At 34.8% G+C, this 18,648-nt stretch overlaps 1 protein-coding gene across 7 annotated transcripts in view; it reads right to left on the bottom strand.

Moving 5' to 3' along the window:
- Mbs (Myosin binding subunit) overlaps positions 1-18,648 on the bottom strand; it is a 47,149-nt gene that overhangs the window by 4,582 nt on the left and 23,919 nt on the right. For 4 of the 7 annotated variants that reach the window (XM_089714262.1, XM_089714277.1, XM_089714233.1 and 1 more), the window contains 9 exons: positions 18,429-18,545; positions 16,668-16,875; positions 14,919-15,059; positions 12,939-13,083; positions 12,348-12,514; positions 9,870-9,926; positions 1,245-1,400; positions 347-430; positions 55-153 (listed from right to left, as the gene is read on the bottom strand). In XM_089714262.1, the coding sequence (XP_089570388.1) occupies positions 55-153; positions 347-430; positions 1,245-1,400; positions 9,870-9,926; positions 12,348-12,514; positions 12,939-13,083; positions 14,919-15,059; positions 16,668-16,875; positions 18,429-18,545 (1,174 nt within the window). Of the gene's footprint in view, positions 1-54; positions 154-346; positions 431-1,244; positions 1,401-9,869; positions 9,927-12,347; positions 12,515-12,938; positions 13,084-14,918; positions 15,060-16,667; positions 16,876-17,800; positions 17,900-18,428; positions 18,546-18,648 lie in introns of all 7 variants that reach the window. The other 3 variants (XM_089714285.1, XM_089714243.1, XM_089714253.1) reach the window with 3 other exon arrangements.

The raw sequence follows: 18,648 nt of genomic DNA, 5'->3' as shown, positions 1-18,648 counted from the left end.
CGACAACGCCGCACCAAGTCGCCACTGAGCAAACGCCCATTCCAACACAGTTACCTATTTGGCGGCGGAGTTGGTCAATTTGCTGACGACCCGCGTTAGCGCACGGTTCTCGGCCCTCAGCCTTTCGTTCTCGGCTTTTAACTTTTGCAATTGCTACAAAACGAACACGAACATTACAAGTCGTTCTCATTTCGGCGGCAACATTGGCGCCATCTTGATGTCCGCCATAGCGTAACAAAGTAAAAGCTCATCGAACGGTTATTTAAGATGCAATTTGTTCTTTGTAAATATTTATTTGTATATGTGTGCTGTGTAGGGTCAGTGGACGTTTAAAAACGCTATTTACCTTCAATTCCTCTTCCATTTCGGACAGTTTTCTTTCCATGGCTCGCTTCTCGCGTTTCTCTATCTCAGATAGTGAATTTTGATTCTGTGAAACAAATGCACACTATGTAGCTTTATGTTGTAAGGTGTTTGTAAAGTGTTCATACATATTCAGTCGCTCGCTTGTAAAATTAAATCGCTAGCAATTAATAAGTAATATAATGTATCATAACAGTGAAACGTGTGTGCATAAATGTCCTTCAACGACCATTAGCTTCAAAACACGTATGACTAGTGAACATTCAGTGATGAACGAGTACAGATAGCCAAAACACGAGCCAATCTGTCAGCGAGCATCTGTGGACATAATTAGTGTTAACCGGTGGGCGGGGATTAGTCAAACATTTTAAATGGGGGCACGCAAATTCTAATGACGCATAATGTCACGGGCAACTCGGTTACTACAAGTAAATTGTAGTTTAATGTGCTCTATGAGATTATAGTTTCTTGTACTATTCGGTCGGTGAGAAGTAAAAATACACGATTCTCTATGCTACATGATAAAAATGAGAAACTAATTTCGCTTTGCATGCAAATGCTGACTTAGAAATGTGAGAGCAAAAATGTAGGATTCGCTTTGCATCTATACATATTGTATGAGAATATAAAAGCAAAAATGTTGCTACTGATAATGGCTAATTTACATGGCTGTCAAAGATGGTGTATTTATCATTTCTAAGAATGGTCATTAGTTTCTAGCACTACGAAAACGGTGCTGAAACGTTAGCAAAACTGCTTTAAAGAGTTCGTTAAACTGTACACAGGCAACTATAGACATAAAGACACCCATTGACGAGCCATGCACGCTACTACAAAGTAGTATATTGGGGCAATTTGCGGGTATTTACACAATGGCATACCACTTGTGTGAGTCTAGTGATGGTGGTGCGAGCCTCGTGCAGCTGCAGCTCGGAGGTGGACAAAAGCGCACGCAGCTTGAGGACTTCGCTCTGCGATGCTTCGTACAGCGCCTTGTAGTCCTTCTCCTCGCCCTCGTCCGTCCGCTCCGTGCCCGACTGAAATGTTATACAACACTTTTAGATTCCTTGTACAGTATACAATGTACAAACGGTGCATTTGCATCAAACTAACATAGAGCTAGAGCAAGAGCCTTCGTAATCTTTTAGTGTAAACGAAATCGTATTCAATATTTAGTGTTAGAACATTGCATATAATCTTTTCAAACGTGCTGAAAACGTAAAGAATGCTCTACGTCTGTTTACATTAAAAGAATTTGTCATTGTAGAGTTAGAATGAGCTGAGCGGAGCTGATAATTAAATAGTCTGGTGTTTAACAATAACATAATATTAGGTACAATCAAAACAGAGTCATTGAACCGTAAATTGAATTGTTTGCTATAGAAGTCAAGTGATATTTAGAAACATCCGTTGGTTTATCGTCTCTTCTCATATATATTCTTGAGTTCGCAAGATCGTAAAAGATCTGTAATCGAGCATGTAATGTAAAATAGTGCTATAACAATGAATATACGATAACTTGATTGTATTGTTATCCATGCAACGAAAGCTTCCAAGTCACTTATTATTTCTTTTGAATGCAGTATGTAAAATACATTGAACAGTATCCAAATGCATTGTCATGTCTCATCCATGCATAAATTCTATTGTTTTACAATAAATCGAATCGATGGCTCATAATCTTGACCGACAGTATAGTTAAGTATGATGTCATGTTAATATTAAAATAGAAACAGGATGTCTGCCCATAGAAATCGTATTTCTGAATCGTATAAAAACCGCAGAAAAGATTGAAACCAAAGAACGACATTGACTGAAAGTTTATAGCTAACATCAAGGTCTATGACGTAAATGAATACAAACATCGCACGTAAATTTTGAAAGTTCATAAATATATTTTACAATTATGAAGCGCTAGGAAACGAATCAAGAGTAAGAGTGAAGAAAATTTCAACATAAACTTAGTGTAAAATACGACTCAGGCATTAAAATAAATAACGCGTCATAAAAAATATGAAGGAAATACGTAATCCAGAAAAATATTATAAATTCCAAAGTATATCTGTTTGTCTGTTAGATCACGCGAACGAAAGTAGATAGTTTAGGATTAATTTCGACATATGGATAGAAAGGACCTTGCACGAGTTCATTTTCGCAAAAATTACCACAAAACTTGAACATGGATATAATTTTTTATCAGGATCGACGGAAAACTAGTATAATATAAAAAATATATATGTCTGTATTTATAATATAACCCAAGACCATTATATAATTTAAATAACATACATAGATAACGTATTAAGTATAAATAAAAATTACTTAATCAATTAATCACCTGCAACAAAGGCATTAATAATTCCGATGCATAAATATACATTGCAGCATCATGTATTTGTTTTGATGCATTACTATTACTTACTATTTTGCCGCGCATGTTTGTAAATAACGCATTACATTTATATATGTAATAATGTGATTAATTAAATCGAGATATTTCCATGTTAAGAATTCCTAAAACTTCCTGACGATTTCGCTTGTGTAGCAAATTAGAAAGCTTTTTATCTTTAAATGGTAGCTTACGAATATATTGGAAACATACACAATAGCCATCGGAAGCCAGGGAGTTGAGACTGAGGGAGCGTGCATTGAGCGCGTTGACACTGTCGAGGGACGTGAGCGACCTGGAGCGCTCCTTGTCGAGCCCGCTGCTCCTGCTGCTGGAGCGCGACTTCCTCTCGGGCCTCACGGGCGGCGCCTCCACAGCCGCGGGAGCCTCCACGGGCACCTCGGCCACTTTCAGCGGGGGCACCGGCTTCGGTTTGAAGTTCTTTTGACTCGCTAATATTTTTTTATCTAACTTTTTCAATACTGGAGTCATTAAATTTAAAGATCCCAACGTCGCACTACTTAAATATACACCACCGTAACCGGAACTGGTCCCCCCGTATATCCCCAAATTTGACGGCCTGCCTAGGCCCACAGTGTAAGGGTTGTAGTTTCTGTATGAGCTCGGACTGTATGAATTCGAGTAACTATTTGAATATGAATTGTACTGGCTGCCGAGCATCGAACCTAGCATACTCGGCGAGGAGCCATAATGAGAGGTGAGACTCCGAGGCCGCGAGGAATATCTATCCTGTTTTCGACTCATTTTTATACATGTGTCACTCTAAGACGCGTTCAAATATTAGCAATGTGGCGGGCGAGCTCTCCGCGTTGTGAAAACATACTGACTGCTTTCCGAGACTAATAATGACAGAGAGAAAATATTGTCGACAGACACACCAAACAGTGGTTCATAGATAGGTACGTGCGAGCGAGACGCGTGACGCACTGAAGCGATCTGATGAGACGGCAACATCTAAACGAACACGCGAAGAAATCATCACCTGTAAATATATAACAAAACCGTTTGGTGGTCGCGTGTGGCGAGCGCGACCCGAAAGCCCTCAAGGACGAAATAACAGATTTACTGGTCACAACACTATTCATATCGACAGCATCTCGTCAATACGGTGATACTTCACCTAATATTAGAAACGATTTCGAAGGCCGTATCGCCTTGTCGTTAATGCGTTACCCGTAACCCGCCTCGCTTGTACAGGTACACACGCGCTAAAAATAATTTCTTCGCCTCCCAAACCGATTGTCGTAAATTATACCGAACATAAATAAAACGTCAGTCAAACATACTGTAGACATAATGTGTACTGTATATGCTTCATATTTAGTGATATCGATTAATTTTACACTCAATAAATACGTAAGTAATCTAAAATCATAATAATTAATAATCATGTCGTCATGATTATTATTATTGCTTTATAATAACGCGTTCGCTAATTCATACGGGCTAGAATTTTGTCTTTTGTTGCTCGCTATAAATATATTCTATTTTCAAGTTTACGCGTGTTCATTTCAGAAGTCCGCTGACCCAAATACTGATTTTGGAGCGCTCTAGTGAAGTAGACTGGAATTTCGTGTGATACTTTCTACACCCTCACAAATAGTTTCGAAACGTGTTACACAATGCTTACTTTTATACTGACTGACTGACGCAACTCATAAACATTTTATTAATATAATAATAAAAACATAAAAATGTTAGAGCATTTTTATTCTCAACTTTTATGAACAAATATTTAAAGGTACCTACGTATAAATTAGCCTCATCCTCAGCGATCACTCAAGTCCTTTCAAATATAATACCAATCAAGTACTATCCATCGTTTTTTTTTTTTTGGAAAGTTGGTTAAAAAGTTTGTAATAGCTATCCATACTAATATTATAAATGCGAAAGTAACTCTGTCTTTCTGTCTGTTACTCAATCACGCCTTAACTACTGAACCAATTTGCATGAAATTTGGTATAGAGATATTTTGATACCCGAGAAAGGACATAGGCTACTTTTTAACCCGGGATATAGGATAGGTTTTATCCCAGAAATCCCACGGGAACGGGAACTATGCGGGTTTTTCTTTGACTGCGCGGGCGGGTGGAAAGCTAGTCTCCCATAAACTTTTGTAAGACTGAAAATCTAAATGTAGATATAATTGAAAAATGTATTCAAAATAATGAAGTGGTTTTAGTCGTTACATTTTACTGGCGTATTTGATGGCGTTTCAAAATTAATTTATAATAATATGATTTTAAAACAACTCTTAAGATTGCAGTTTAAAGCCGGTCAAGGGTTGCTGAACAAAACTCAAACAGAAAGGTCGATATAAATACATTTGACGTCATTTGAAGGAACCTACGCGTGGAAAGTCTTGAAACTATTCAGAACCATCAATTTATCTCCTAATGTATTTTCGAGCAAAATTAATGAAATAATGTAATGCGCAAATTACTATTTGCAAATTAATTATTTAACGTAAGATGTCTAAACGACGTACACGCGTTGAGAAGAGACAAATATTATAATACTTATAATATATAATCGCATTTACGTTAATTTTTACAAATTGTAATATAGAACATTCTTCACATAGTATAACCATAACCGAAAGGTCTATTTCGTAATTATTTAACAGCTCAAACCCACATATTTGTCTAGTCACAAAATTCTACAATTCGCTTTGAACTGTTAAATTATTTCAGCAATCTATCTTTACAATGTGAACTCTTAAGCATTATCTATTGCACCGAGTTTGGTTCTTACTTCTTCACTAATAATTTATGAACTAAGAACAAAATAACATTTTTGTAATAATAAAGAAAGTGTCGCTAACTTTCAATTACTTTCAGCTCGATACTTTTGCTATATGATAACTAATCTACACAAAATATAATATGAAATTGTGTAATTTATTCGTCGTTTATAAAACTATACAACAACTGGATCTCGGCCAATCTGTCACATTACAATTACTGATCGTCTGAACCACAATTTAGATTCAAGAAAATATATATGTGTTCGTGTATAATCCGTCAAAATGATTGGTTTATTTTTAAATATGATAAATCGTATTTCAACAAGTTTGCTCACAAAACTATCGCTTATATTACATGGCTTTTATCACTGAAGTCTAAGTAAATATTCCAAATATAATGAATTTATTATAAAACCGGAAAACAAATACTCTTTTCTTTATGTGATGGATATTTGAAGTGAAACTTCTTTATCGGGGGTGGACAAAAATTTTGTGTAACATTTTTGCGTTACGCCGCGCGCGTGACATTTTTGCGTTACGCCGTACTCGTGACATTTTTGCGTTACGCCGTACTCGTGACTATATACATTATACATGTTATATTAAAGTGATCAGCAAAATCAAAGGGTTTGTTTTAATTCTAATTCCAGTGAATTTCTAAAAAAAGTAAATAAGTAATTACATCTATTTTTCTAATACTTAGGTGTAATAATGGTATTTATTTTTCTAAGTTATTTATGATTAACCTCACTTTTTGATTGTATTTTTCAATACACTAACACGTGGGTGGAATTATGGTATCAATTTTTTCTAATACTTGAATGTTGATTGTGGTATTTATTTTTCTAAAATTGTATTTAAAGTTAACCTCAGTTTTTGATTGAATTTTTTAAAACACCAACACGTGGGCGAGATCATGTTATTTATTTTTAACCGAGTTCAAAAAAAAGGAGGAGGTTATCAATTCGGCCGGTATGTTTTTTTTTTTTTTTTTTTTTTTTATGTATGTACACCGATTACTCCGTGGTTTCTGAACCGATTTACGTGATTCTTTTTTTGTTCGATGCGGGATGGTGTCGAATTGGTCCCATAAAAATTTTATTCGGATAGGCCCAGTAGTTTTTATTTTATGAGCATTTTTGTCTGTATTTGTAAATGTTGCAAGTGCAAGTTTGAAGTCGGTTGTTTTTAACGCAGTTATTGACTTGTTCAAGTTATTTAAGCTTAACCTCTGTCATAATATGTATATACTATGTGCGTCATTAATTTCTGACTGTTTCGAGATTTCGACATTAGGAATTTATATTTATTACCTCTATTGTTCGAACAAAAATAAGTTACCGCCTTTAAGAACTTGCCGACAATGTAAGTACAGTATTGTTTCTTAGAAAACATTTTAGGAGTATACGATAATAAATCTATGACTCACGTTAACACGTGTTTGCTTGATTGGTGTTCAATTATGATTTTGTGAATTCAATATTTATAAGAATAAACCTCAAACTCTTTATGTCCAATCAAAATCCGCCTAAGTCGAAATCCTTTATAAGTTGAAAACTCTATATAACTCGAATTTTTTGGCGTCTCCCTTGGTCTTTTGAACTACCGCACGAGCTGAGCGAGCGAAGCGAGCGAGTCGCGGCAGTGGCCGGCGTAAATATTCAAATAGGTAGCGAGGAGCGAAGCGACGAGCATCTTAGGTTAACTTTTGAACTACCGCACGAGCCGAGCGAGCGAAGCGAGCGAGTTGCAGTAGCGGCCGGTGTAAATATTTAAATAGGTAGCGAGGAGCAAAGCGACGAGCATCTTAGGTTAACTTTTGATTTTTGAACTACCGCACGAGCCGAGCGAGCGAAGCGAGCGAGTTGCAGCAGCGGCTGGTGTAAATATTTAAATAGGTAGCAAGGAGCGAAATGACGAGCGTGTTAGACTAACGTATTTCTGTAATATTGTATACAAGCTGTGCCGCGCGGTTTCACCCGCGTGGCTATGCTCCGGTTGGTCTTAGCGTGATAATATATAGCCTATATTACTCGTGGATAATGTAGCTTTCGAATGGTGAAAGAATTTTTAAAATCGGTCCAGTAGTTTATGAGCCTATTCATTACAATCAATCAAACAAACAAACAAACAAAGTTTTCCTCTTTATAATATTACTGTAGATAGTAAATTATTTTTTGAAAAATAAGGTCATAAAGAAGTTTCACTTCTTACGTGTGTACTCTAGTACACGCACACATTTTTTTTTTTTTTTTTATATGGATGAACTTCCAACTTTCCATTGCAACCATTCCAACTTCTACTACAATAATCACAAAAAAATCTACAAAAACCGTTATCAAAGAATATTACAAATTAGATTTTTTTAAGAAATACTTTAATACAAGAAAAATTGTGTACAAAAGTACTAGGTAATACTAATAAGCGTCTATAGAAACCGCAGCGAGACACTAATTACTATATTGCACTAATCCTTCACATTATCTTATTTACTGATGCACAAATCTTATAATACCTAATAGATTTTCACACTACGAAGCTTTTATAAATTTACTATTTCAAGACATTTTTTGGGAATATCAACGTTAGCTAGTGAAATTATAAATTGCGTAAGGGTAATTGTATAAGGTTCAACCCTTTGTAATTATATACGTCTCAAAATAAGATATTGATCAAATAGGGCTTCGTGTCGGGGCCCATATACATTACCCTTTACATACAATTCTAAAAACTATAAGGGCTTCCTTACATTGCCTACAGTAATTATTATTTACGAGCTGTTTTATTAGCATTCACTCATTGCTAGAACACTTGGCAAGGAGTGGAAGAAAGATCAATTATTTTGTGTAGGTACAGTGAATATCAAAACAAACTTGCTGCATCATATATTATTTCTATCGAAAGCTTTATCAAAAAATTGAAATAATTTATGATGTAATTATGGGATCAATGGCGAAAATAAATATGTGCAAATAAAATTTTCCAATTTACACTACACACTACAAAACTGACTTTTTCTGGCACCACTGAAAAAAGTGAATGTCCAGTACTGCAAGTGTTATCCTCCCTAAACGTGATATTAGGTATATATATTTTATTTTAAAACGGTTTTACTATGTTCTGTTTTTTCGTGTTGTCGTAACAAACTATTGTATTCAAGAACTTCTCTTAAGACAAACACTCATTCCGGAACTTAAACATACAATGTAAGAATATTGTTGAGTCTAGGTTTAATTCTAAATGGCTTGTACGTACTTTGAAAAAAAAGTAAAAAATGTAGCTTTTTTATTGGAAAAAAAAATAGATAAATTTTTCGGTAAGTCGAAAACCATTCGACAAAACTGTTTATAGAGAAAACAGAAATATTCGATAACAAAATATTTTTTAATCGTCTTTGTGATTTTAAAATCATACAGATATATAAATACACTGTATTATAGAATTGCAAACTCAAAGCATTCTGCGACATAAATAAACGAATTTAATTAAGTCCCCCATTTATACTTCACACGGGTCGACACGTCAATGTTTTGCAAAATAAATTACATTTATACACCAAAATACACTCTAAGGTCATTAAGAGCGAAGTACAAAGGATTAATATATTATATACTAGTTACTTTCTCTGGCTCCGCCCGGGTAGATTTATTATAGGTTTTCAAATGTTTACCAGTTATTATCCTAATCTAAATGAAGACAGAGTTATAAGTGTTAAACTATCTCGACTTTATTTTATTTTATTTAGTATTATTAATCTTTCAAATAAATTTTCTTAGTATCATCTATAATTTGTTTTACAAAATCAAAACTTGAATGTAACAATGTTACACTATACGTATAAAAGGCTATAAGCCAAAACAATTCTACGAGTATAGGTTAATATTTTATACGACACTGTAAATTCATTGGAATAGTTGAAGATTTTGAAATACTTCCAATAGCATATGGTTTCAGTATTTCTGTTCTCACATTATTTCTTGCTATACAGAACACGACATTTTATTGTTTTTGATTTGACTGAAACATTTTTATATTTATGACATTTTCAGTTTACCTATTCATGTTATCTCATGTTATTTAACGAAATCGTATACATATACATAAAAGTTAAATGTGTACTAATATTTATCTGTAATCGAATAGATTTTTTTTATATAAATATAACATACTAGCGGTCCGCCCCGGCTTCGCCCGTGGTACATGTTTACGTTTTCTCTACATAAGAACCATCCTCGTACTTCAAGGAATATAATAAAAAAAGAATTATCGAAATCGGTTCAGACGTTCTCGAGTTATGCGCTTACCAACACATTTTGCGATTCATTTTTATATATAAGAAGATAGACTTACTTGTACATCTGCGTCGACATCACCTTCGCCGCCTCCTCCGCGGTCGTTAACGATGTCCTAAACAAAACGGATTTCCCTTTAATATTTATGTTAATACCGTTAGAAATATTACGTTCACTATTACAGGAAGCTTGCTTAACATAATATGTATTTAATAAGTAAGCTTTCAAAGCTAATATTTTACACCAGTTACCAAAATATAAAAGTCTTAACAAATTCAATTATGTATATCATTTTAAGTGTGAATGCTTTCTAGAAGAACAGAACATTCAATGTGTATTCAAATTTCATTATATCATTAGCCACCAAAGTCAATTAAAATACCAATGGATTAGAAAGTTTATAGTTTACCCTAACATAAACTCTTGCACCACATTCTAAGTATATACCTAATAAACGATGTTAACATCTTTGCTAACTGTTAACTCGAAAAACATATAAAATTCTCCACCCATGTTTGAATCATCTTTATGATTCACAGTTCACTATAAACCGATCTGGTTATATCCAAAACACATGATATCCAAAATACACCGGCCGCATTAGAATCTCACGTGTTTCCCACAACACTGTACACACTTGGGTAATATTTAATTTTAGCTCAGAAGGTCAATACGCGATGCATTCGTCAAATCTTTTGTGTAATAAAACAATCACACGTCGCAACCAATGTGTTACGTTAATTTATTAGTGTTGTTCACGACCGTCTTTAAATATATATATTACTAGCGGTCCGCCCCGGCTTCGCCCGTGGTACATATTTACGTTTTCTCTACATAAGAACCATCCTCCTACTTCAAGGAATATAATAAAAAAAGAATTATCGAAATCGGTCCACCCGTTCTCGAGTTATGCGCTTACCAACACATTTTGCGATTCATTTTTATAAAAAAGACTAGCGGTCCGCCCCGGCTTCGCCCGTGGTACCTACATGTTTAAACTATCCTATCTCTCAAGTTGGATCGAACTGCACATGATGTGTGAATTTTATTATAATCGGTTAAGGGCCGATTTTTCAATGCTTGGATAAAACTTATTCATCCAATAAAGTATTAAGTACACAATAATATTAAAATGTCACGTAAACTGTCAAATACGGGCAATTAGAATACGTTTCTAAAATGGTAGTTTTATACATTATTCGACGAATAAGTTTTATCCGAGCATTGAAAAATCGGCCCTAAGTGGTTTAGGAGTCCATGGAGGACAAACATTGTGACACGAGATTTATATATATTAAGATTTGGATAATTGTTGCCTTCTTTTTTTTTATTATAGGACATTATTTTATTATAACATTATCAGTTTAACTATAGCGTAATTTAAGCCCAAGATATTAATTTATCAATTTGTTTGCTTTAAAGTAGATGTAGATAATTAAATAGGATCACTCCTTAAACAATTGGTTAAACAAATATTTAACATGAAAGTATTTTTGCGTAAGTAAAACATTATTTTATCATCCTACTAATATTATAAATGCGAAAGTTTGTGAGGATGTGTATGTGTGTTTGTTACTCTTTCACGAAAATACTACTGAACCGATTACAATGAAATTTAGCACACACATAGAGGGTAACTTGGATTAACACATAGGATAAGTTTTGTCCCGGAAATCCTACGGGAACGGGAACAATGCGGAGTTTTCTTTGAAAACGCGGGCGAAGCCGCGGGCGGAAAGCTAGTATAATGGATCAATATCAAAGATGGATATTTCATAATTCTTATATATTTACAACATTGGTTTTACAGACCAATCGAAAATTATAATTAGTTATGTGTACAACTAGAGCGCGACCGTATGTATTGACGATCATACCCAAAAGATAATTATTGTTTATTACAACTACATTCTAAAATGATATATATGCCGTCACGAAACCAACCCATTCTTTTTGCTCTACATCTCGTTTTAATGACGTATAAGAACTAGATATCAAGTTTTAGTACTATCTAATTGGAACATTCGCGTAAATGATACGGATTTCGGTTGATACAGCTGTTATTAGTACGTATTTTTTAAAACGTAGTTTTATGCGTTCTCTTGTCAGGTATAAAATCTATTTCATACATTTAACTATACATTATATTATACTAGCGGTCCGCCCCGGCTTCGCCTTGTGGTACCTACATGTTTAAACTATCCTATCTCTCAAGTTGGATCGAACTGCACATGGTGTGCGAATTTTATTATAATCGGTTAAGTGGTTTAGGAGTCCATTGAGGACAAACATTGTGACATGAGATTTATACATATTAAAGACTAGCTGCTCCGCGCGGTTTCACCCCCGTGGCTTCACCCCTGATGGTCGTAGCGTGATAATATATAGCCTATAACCTTCCTCGATAAATGGGCTATCTAACACCAAAAGAATTTTTCAAATCGGAGCAGTAGTTCCCGAGATTAGCGCGTTCAAACAAACAAACAAACTCTTCAGCTTTATAATATAAGTATAGATAGGTAGCGTGTACACTCACGTCCATGTCCACATGTCCGACGCCCGTGGAGCGGCGCTTGGGCCGGCGGCGGCGCTGTATCACGTTGAGCGCCGCCTGCGTGCTCGGCGACGAGTTGCTCGGCGACTTGCTCTCGGCGCTGCTCTCGCGGTCCTTCTCCTCCTCGGTCGACGCTACCACTGAGTTACCTGTACATTTTGTACCATATTAGTATATTCTAAAACGTCGAAACACGATATTTATTAACCTCCATCAGTTACGTAATTTTAAAGATCTAAGCATAGAGACACACGATCGTCGGAAAGCGACTTTTTTGTAGTACGTAGTGATGAGCAAAACCCCTTTATTGTTAAGTGGACAAATTTTGAAGTCCTAGGGCGACTGTAAAACTAATACATGAACGATTCGTGTTATGGCAATAATGAATGGAATCGGAAACAACGAACTTTAGTTTTAACCATGGATTTATATACGATTTTTAGAATACTTTTAAGACCACGGGCGTGTGCGCATTTATGACAAGCGCTTTGCTGAAAAATCAAAATTTTCAAGTCAAAAAGATTCACATTTAGTCATTACTCCAAGCCTACATGACATAAAATGGTAACTAACTGGTACGGTTCTCCTTGGTAGGCGTGGTTGTGCCCGAGTTGTTGGTTGCGATCTGGTTGGCGCCGGTCGGCGGGCGTCGGAGCGGCAACGTCACTGTCGCCTCCGTCTCCGTCCGCGGGCTTGTAGCCGCATCCTCCAACTCAAACTATATAGTCAGATTTTTTATTAATACTTTAATCGTTATTTATAGTATTTTGAACGTGTTGCACATCCACTACTTGAACTATAACACCAACCAACAATTCACATGGCTACAACAAATGTAATATCGATTTCAAAACAACATCAAAAGCTAATTTAGCCATAATTAATATTGGCAAAGAGACAAGTTTGCGTAGTTTCTGCGGATTGTGTACATTTTGTATATGATTTAAAATAGAGGCAAACACATGGGCGCATGATTTATTTACCACAATGCGGATAAGTGGAGAAAATATTAATTGCGCAATATGTTTGGTAAATCACATTTCTATTTTGGCGAGACGTTTGTGTCTCTTCATTTTATGAAAGGAATCAACGCTAAAACTATTCCAGCAACATATATGCGACATATAACACGTACACAAATTTACATGCACTTCAATTAACGTAATTCACGCCCATGCAAATACATACATAAATGAGGACATAAAACCAAACTAACATGCAATGAAGTTCTTGCAGTGAATAGTTAAGTGTCAATGAATGATAACAATGTAACATAAACCTGTGCAGAATAGAATATACAGAATAGCACATAAATTTGGAAATAAAACAGTAATACGCGAAATAATTTATGTTAATGTTTCTAAACAAACAATACTTGTGACATAGTAATAGTAATATTAATATATAAATTTCCAATATCACAACATCGATCGCTGAATACCACGAACAGAATTGAAAGCCCCACAATTTTCACACCATGCCGAGTGCCGGAGAGATTTTGAATACCACGACAATACGCGTTTACACGACCATTCATTGTTACTTGATACGATTTATTTAGTATAAAAATTACAGAGCGCGAAATTTGAAAAAAAAAATACATTTAAAACTAAATTGCAAACTATCCCTTTCACCATTCATGATTACCACATGCATTTATCTGTATAAAGGTATAGATTAAAATGGACTTTATTATGATTTATAAGTCCATCGTCCACATTTAAGTACTATTTATTTTGCAACTGGTCGCTTTATCGACCTACTGTTTCATATAAAGATCATAATAAAATCACTCAATTAATACCTATTTTACACCAATGCCATAGACAATATACAGGCATACCAGCACAATACCATAGATGATATTTAAAGTCATACCCAATCATCATGTTCCCCCGTCCGCACCCGTACTACATACAGGCAACAAACGTCAACCATGTGGTAATCTATTTCAGAATATCACATAATATACACAGTATATCACCACACCACACCTGCTCTGCACCCTCACCACAGACAATATACTTGCACCCACACTGTTCACAACGAACTTACAACTCATCTCTACCCGCACCCACGTACAAAATACCCAAAAAACATTTTCTACCCACACGGCGCAGAAACACCACAGACAGTATACCCACAACACATTTCCCACCCGCACGACGCACCCATACCACAGACAACATACCCAAGACAACATAACCACAACAAAATTTCAACATACCCAAAAAACATTTCACATCCGCACGGCGCGCAAACACCACATCAATTTCAACAAACCCAGAACACGTTTACCACCCTTACAACATACCCACATCACATCTCTACCCGCACCCACACCACAGACAGCATACCCACAACGCATCTCCACCAGCACCCACACGACAGACAACATACCGACATCACATCTCTACCTGCACCTCCACTACTCACAACGAACCCGCAGCACATCCCCCAGCATCCACATCGCTTCAACAAACCCACATGTCCACAGATATTCAGAAGGCAGAAAGCACAATAAATGGTCGCGTCCAGTAGCGGCGTGTCCACCTTGTTAGCGGGATCGAGCCGCAGCCGCCACGAGGGGCGGCGCTCACTGTTCGCGGCGATGGTCGCGGTCGCGGTCGCGGTCACGCATGCCAGCGCCATCGAGACCGCCACCTCACCGCCGCCGGACGATAACGCGCGCGCCTATGCAACCCCAAAGTGCTTTAGACAATAATGTTACCAGGTCTAGCATTTCTTTTATTTTTATAATGAAACCTGGATTTTAAACTATGCAACCCCAAAGTGCTTTAGACAATTGTTACCAGGTCTAGCATTTCTTTTATTTTTATAATGAAAAAAAAACCTGGATTTTAAACTATGCAACCCCAAAGTGCTTTAGACAATTGTTACCAGGTCTAGCATTTCTTTTATTTTTATAATGAAACCTGGATTTTAAACTATGCAACCCAAAAGTGCTTTTAGACAATTGTTTCTATTATATGTAACATATTTTTATTATGACACTGTTTCTACAGTCAGTCTGTTACCCTATGCAAACCCAAACTGCTTTTATTCAATTATTTTCGGGTATAGAATTGTTTATGCATTTTTCTATAATGACACTTTTTCTATAAACTGCCCTGCCCAACCCTAAAGTGCTTTTAGTAAATTTTTACCAGGTCTAACATTTTTTTATTATGACACTTTTTCTACAACATGGCTTTTAAACTATGTATCACAAAAATTCTTTTAAACTATTTTTGCGGAGTCTAGCTTTTTTCAGCTTTTTTTTAAATATGATACTACTTCTACAACCTAGATTTTAACAAAATTGCTTTTAGAAAATTGCTTCCGGGTCTAGCATTTTTTATTATTATTACATTGTTTCTACAGCCTGGATGTTGTGCTATGCGACTCTAAACGTAACGTCCAATACAATTTTAGTCAATTTTTGCAGGATTATGCGACCCAGCAACCTAAATATTAACATGTCTAATAATGGCTATTGTATAATAGTGTATAAGTATGCCTTTTGACTCTGGCACAAATTGTAAAATGTTTCTTAAATACTTTTTACATAAAATCTTAAAAGCCATCTTACACGGCACTGTATCTGGATTTTTATATGAAGGATTGGTTTAGGAAAGCGTAATAATATAAATCTGCTAATACACCACTGCCCAAAGACTTTTTTTTCAATATTTTGGCGTTCTAGTATGAATGAAAAACTATAACTAATTAATATTTAGTTACATAGTCCCCTTATTAATGTACATATTTCTAAGCCCAATCAATTGGTCTGTCTGGAAAAAAATTGCTATAATTTTACACAAAAAATGAATTGTTATGTAATGCGACATATTACCACAAATGTTATAAACATCTTGTATTTATGTACATGTAAGTATATGAAAACAAATAGGTAATAAAAACAAGTGGTTGTTCGACGGGGTCTGTAAATAGGACAAAACTAATGTTACTCTCTTTGTCTAATAATTATTTTTACACAAAAATCTTATCAAAACTGTATTAAGAGCACAGCAGTACCAAATACTAATTATATGTGGATAAAAAACTTAAATACTCAGCTCCTATATTACATACCAATAAGTTTAGAGTATAATTTTCGCAAATAGAATTCCTTCATATTGCTAACCCATAACGATTGAAAACTACTTGAACAAACATAATAAAAGTATTGGTATAATACAAATCTAATCCTATATCATATATCAAGCGGAGTATGTAAGCTAGATGCGTCGGGATCGCTTTATTTACAATACAACAAGTAAGAAAAGAATCTATACGCACTGTGCTATTTTCTACTGGGCTATCGTCGGTTTTCTTCAGGGGTGTTTCCGTCGTTCCATTATTAGTTTTCTTCTTGACCAGTTGTTCGGCGGATTTGATCTCATCAAGTGTAACTCCCTGGGTCGACCTCCTGGTCTCACGCACGCGTTTTGCGTGCGCTTTCCTTTGCGTTTCGCTCTCTTCGTCGCGTACGGGCGGCACGAACGACCTATTTGTGTATATTTATTAGTACATGTTCAAAATATTTTATATCATCACAATAATACTGGCTGTGACGTGTATAGTGTAATGCAAAATAATTAAACATCTATTCTTAGGCAATGAGGATATAGCAATTTTTACACAACAAATAGTTTTTTAGCAGAAAAATTACAGTATAAGATTTTGCATTACTATACTGAATATATCTTTAGTATATTTGAAATAATACTAATAAAGTATAAAAATAGCATCTAAAGTTATTTATAATAAAAAAAAAACAAAATACCATATTCATGCATATTGCATTATATTGTGGACGCATAAAACTCGAGGAAAACATAAATAAGCTATATTATAAATAAAAAATTATAACTAATTAGGAAACATGCAGAATGAATTATACTGGATCTACGACTACTCTAAACATGCAAATATTGTTAATCATATAACTTATAATAAACAATAATAATAACAATTTACTACGCAGCAAAACAAAATGTCTGAGCACAAAAACAGTTGAAGCTCTATAAGTTCTAAATAAATAAACTTCACACAAAATTATGTGCTGCTTGAACAAAAGACGTCAAATTCACACAATATGATAGAATGTATCATATTGTTAAAAAATCAATAATTGAAATGGACATGAAATAAAAGATAATTCTTATTTAAACAGAACTGTCTGATTATTTTATTGTATCATATTATGTACATAATGTTATAGAGATAGTTTTAATGTTTTATAATACTAAAACAACAGCAAATTAAAATTCTCTCGAGGGCCATTTGCATATTAGAGGGATCTCCATGGAAGCCTCCTTATAGACCTGACAAAAACGTTTAGTATCCAAACAATGTAAATATAAACAACAAGTGCAAACATGAAACTATCTTGTGTTCAAGCAACCACAATACTACAAGGGCTTGAGTACTTGAAGAAATTCCTGAAAATGTTCCCAGGCGACAGTTTGGTGGGCGTCGCCGAGCTTGGTGTTGAATTGCTACTGTTCGACTCTACGCTTTCCGAACCGCTGCCATATACATAAATATACTCCATTAAACTTATATTTATATAATAAATTATTATTATCGAAAGTTATTCTAATGTATGTACCTATTCTGACGATACAAAGTAAACATTAAATGAGTACAATATTTAATTATTTCCTTATTTTCATATACTTTAATAACAAAAATAATTCCGTTATATAAATAACATGAATTTTGATACTTATACATTTTTTAAGTCATACGATAAATACATTTTATAATACATGTATTATATCAACGGATACTTCCTGATTCAAACAATTTTATTACACTGGATATGAGATAATTTTTTCTACAAAGTACATAATAGAAAAAAAAATTGGTAAAACGTGTTTACATTGTTCTAACCCTTTGAATATAACGGAAATACAAATCTATATAAGTCATACTTAACTATCACCGCACGTCTACACTACTACTCATATAATTCACTAAATATAGGAGATATATTTACAAATATAGTATATACGGTATCTATTATTAATATTATATGTAGAAAATTGTTCATACCTTCTAACAGTGGTCTGTGCCGTGGTTGTAGTGGTAGTAGTATTTGCATTTGAGCTCGTACTTGCCGGCGCACTCCATGTGTTTGCTTCCCTTTCCCTTCTTTCATTCGCAGTTACCCTATACACATAAAATATATGAATAATATATAATAACATAAGCAACATATCAGATTTTTCTTATAAAACTCATCAACAATCAATACAACACACAACAAAAACTA

This window comes from Colias philodice, chromosome 1, assembly GCF_061535455.1.
Source record: "Colias philodice isolate Cphi_HAF_F1 chromosome 1, ilColPhil1 Martin Lab GWU primary, whole genome shotgun sequence".
NCBI classification, from domain to species: Eukaryota; Metazoa; Arthropoda; class Insecta; order Lepidoptera; family Pieridae; genus Colias; species Colias philodice.
This window is presented reverse-complemented; position numbering and strand designations above follow the sequence as displayed.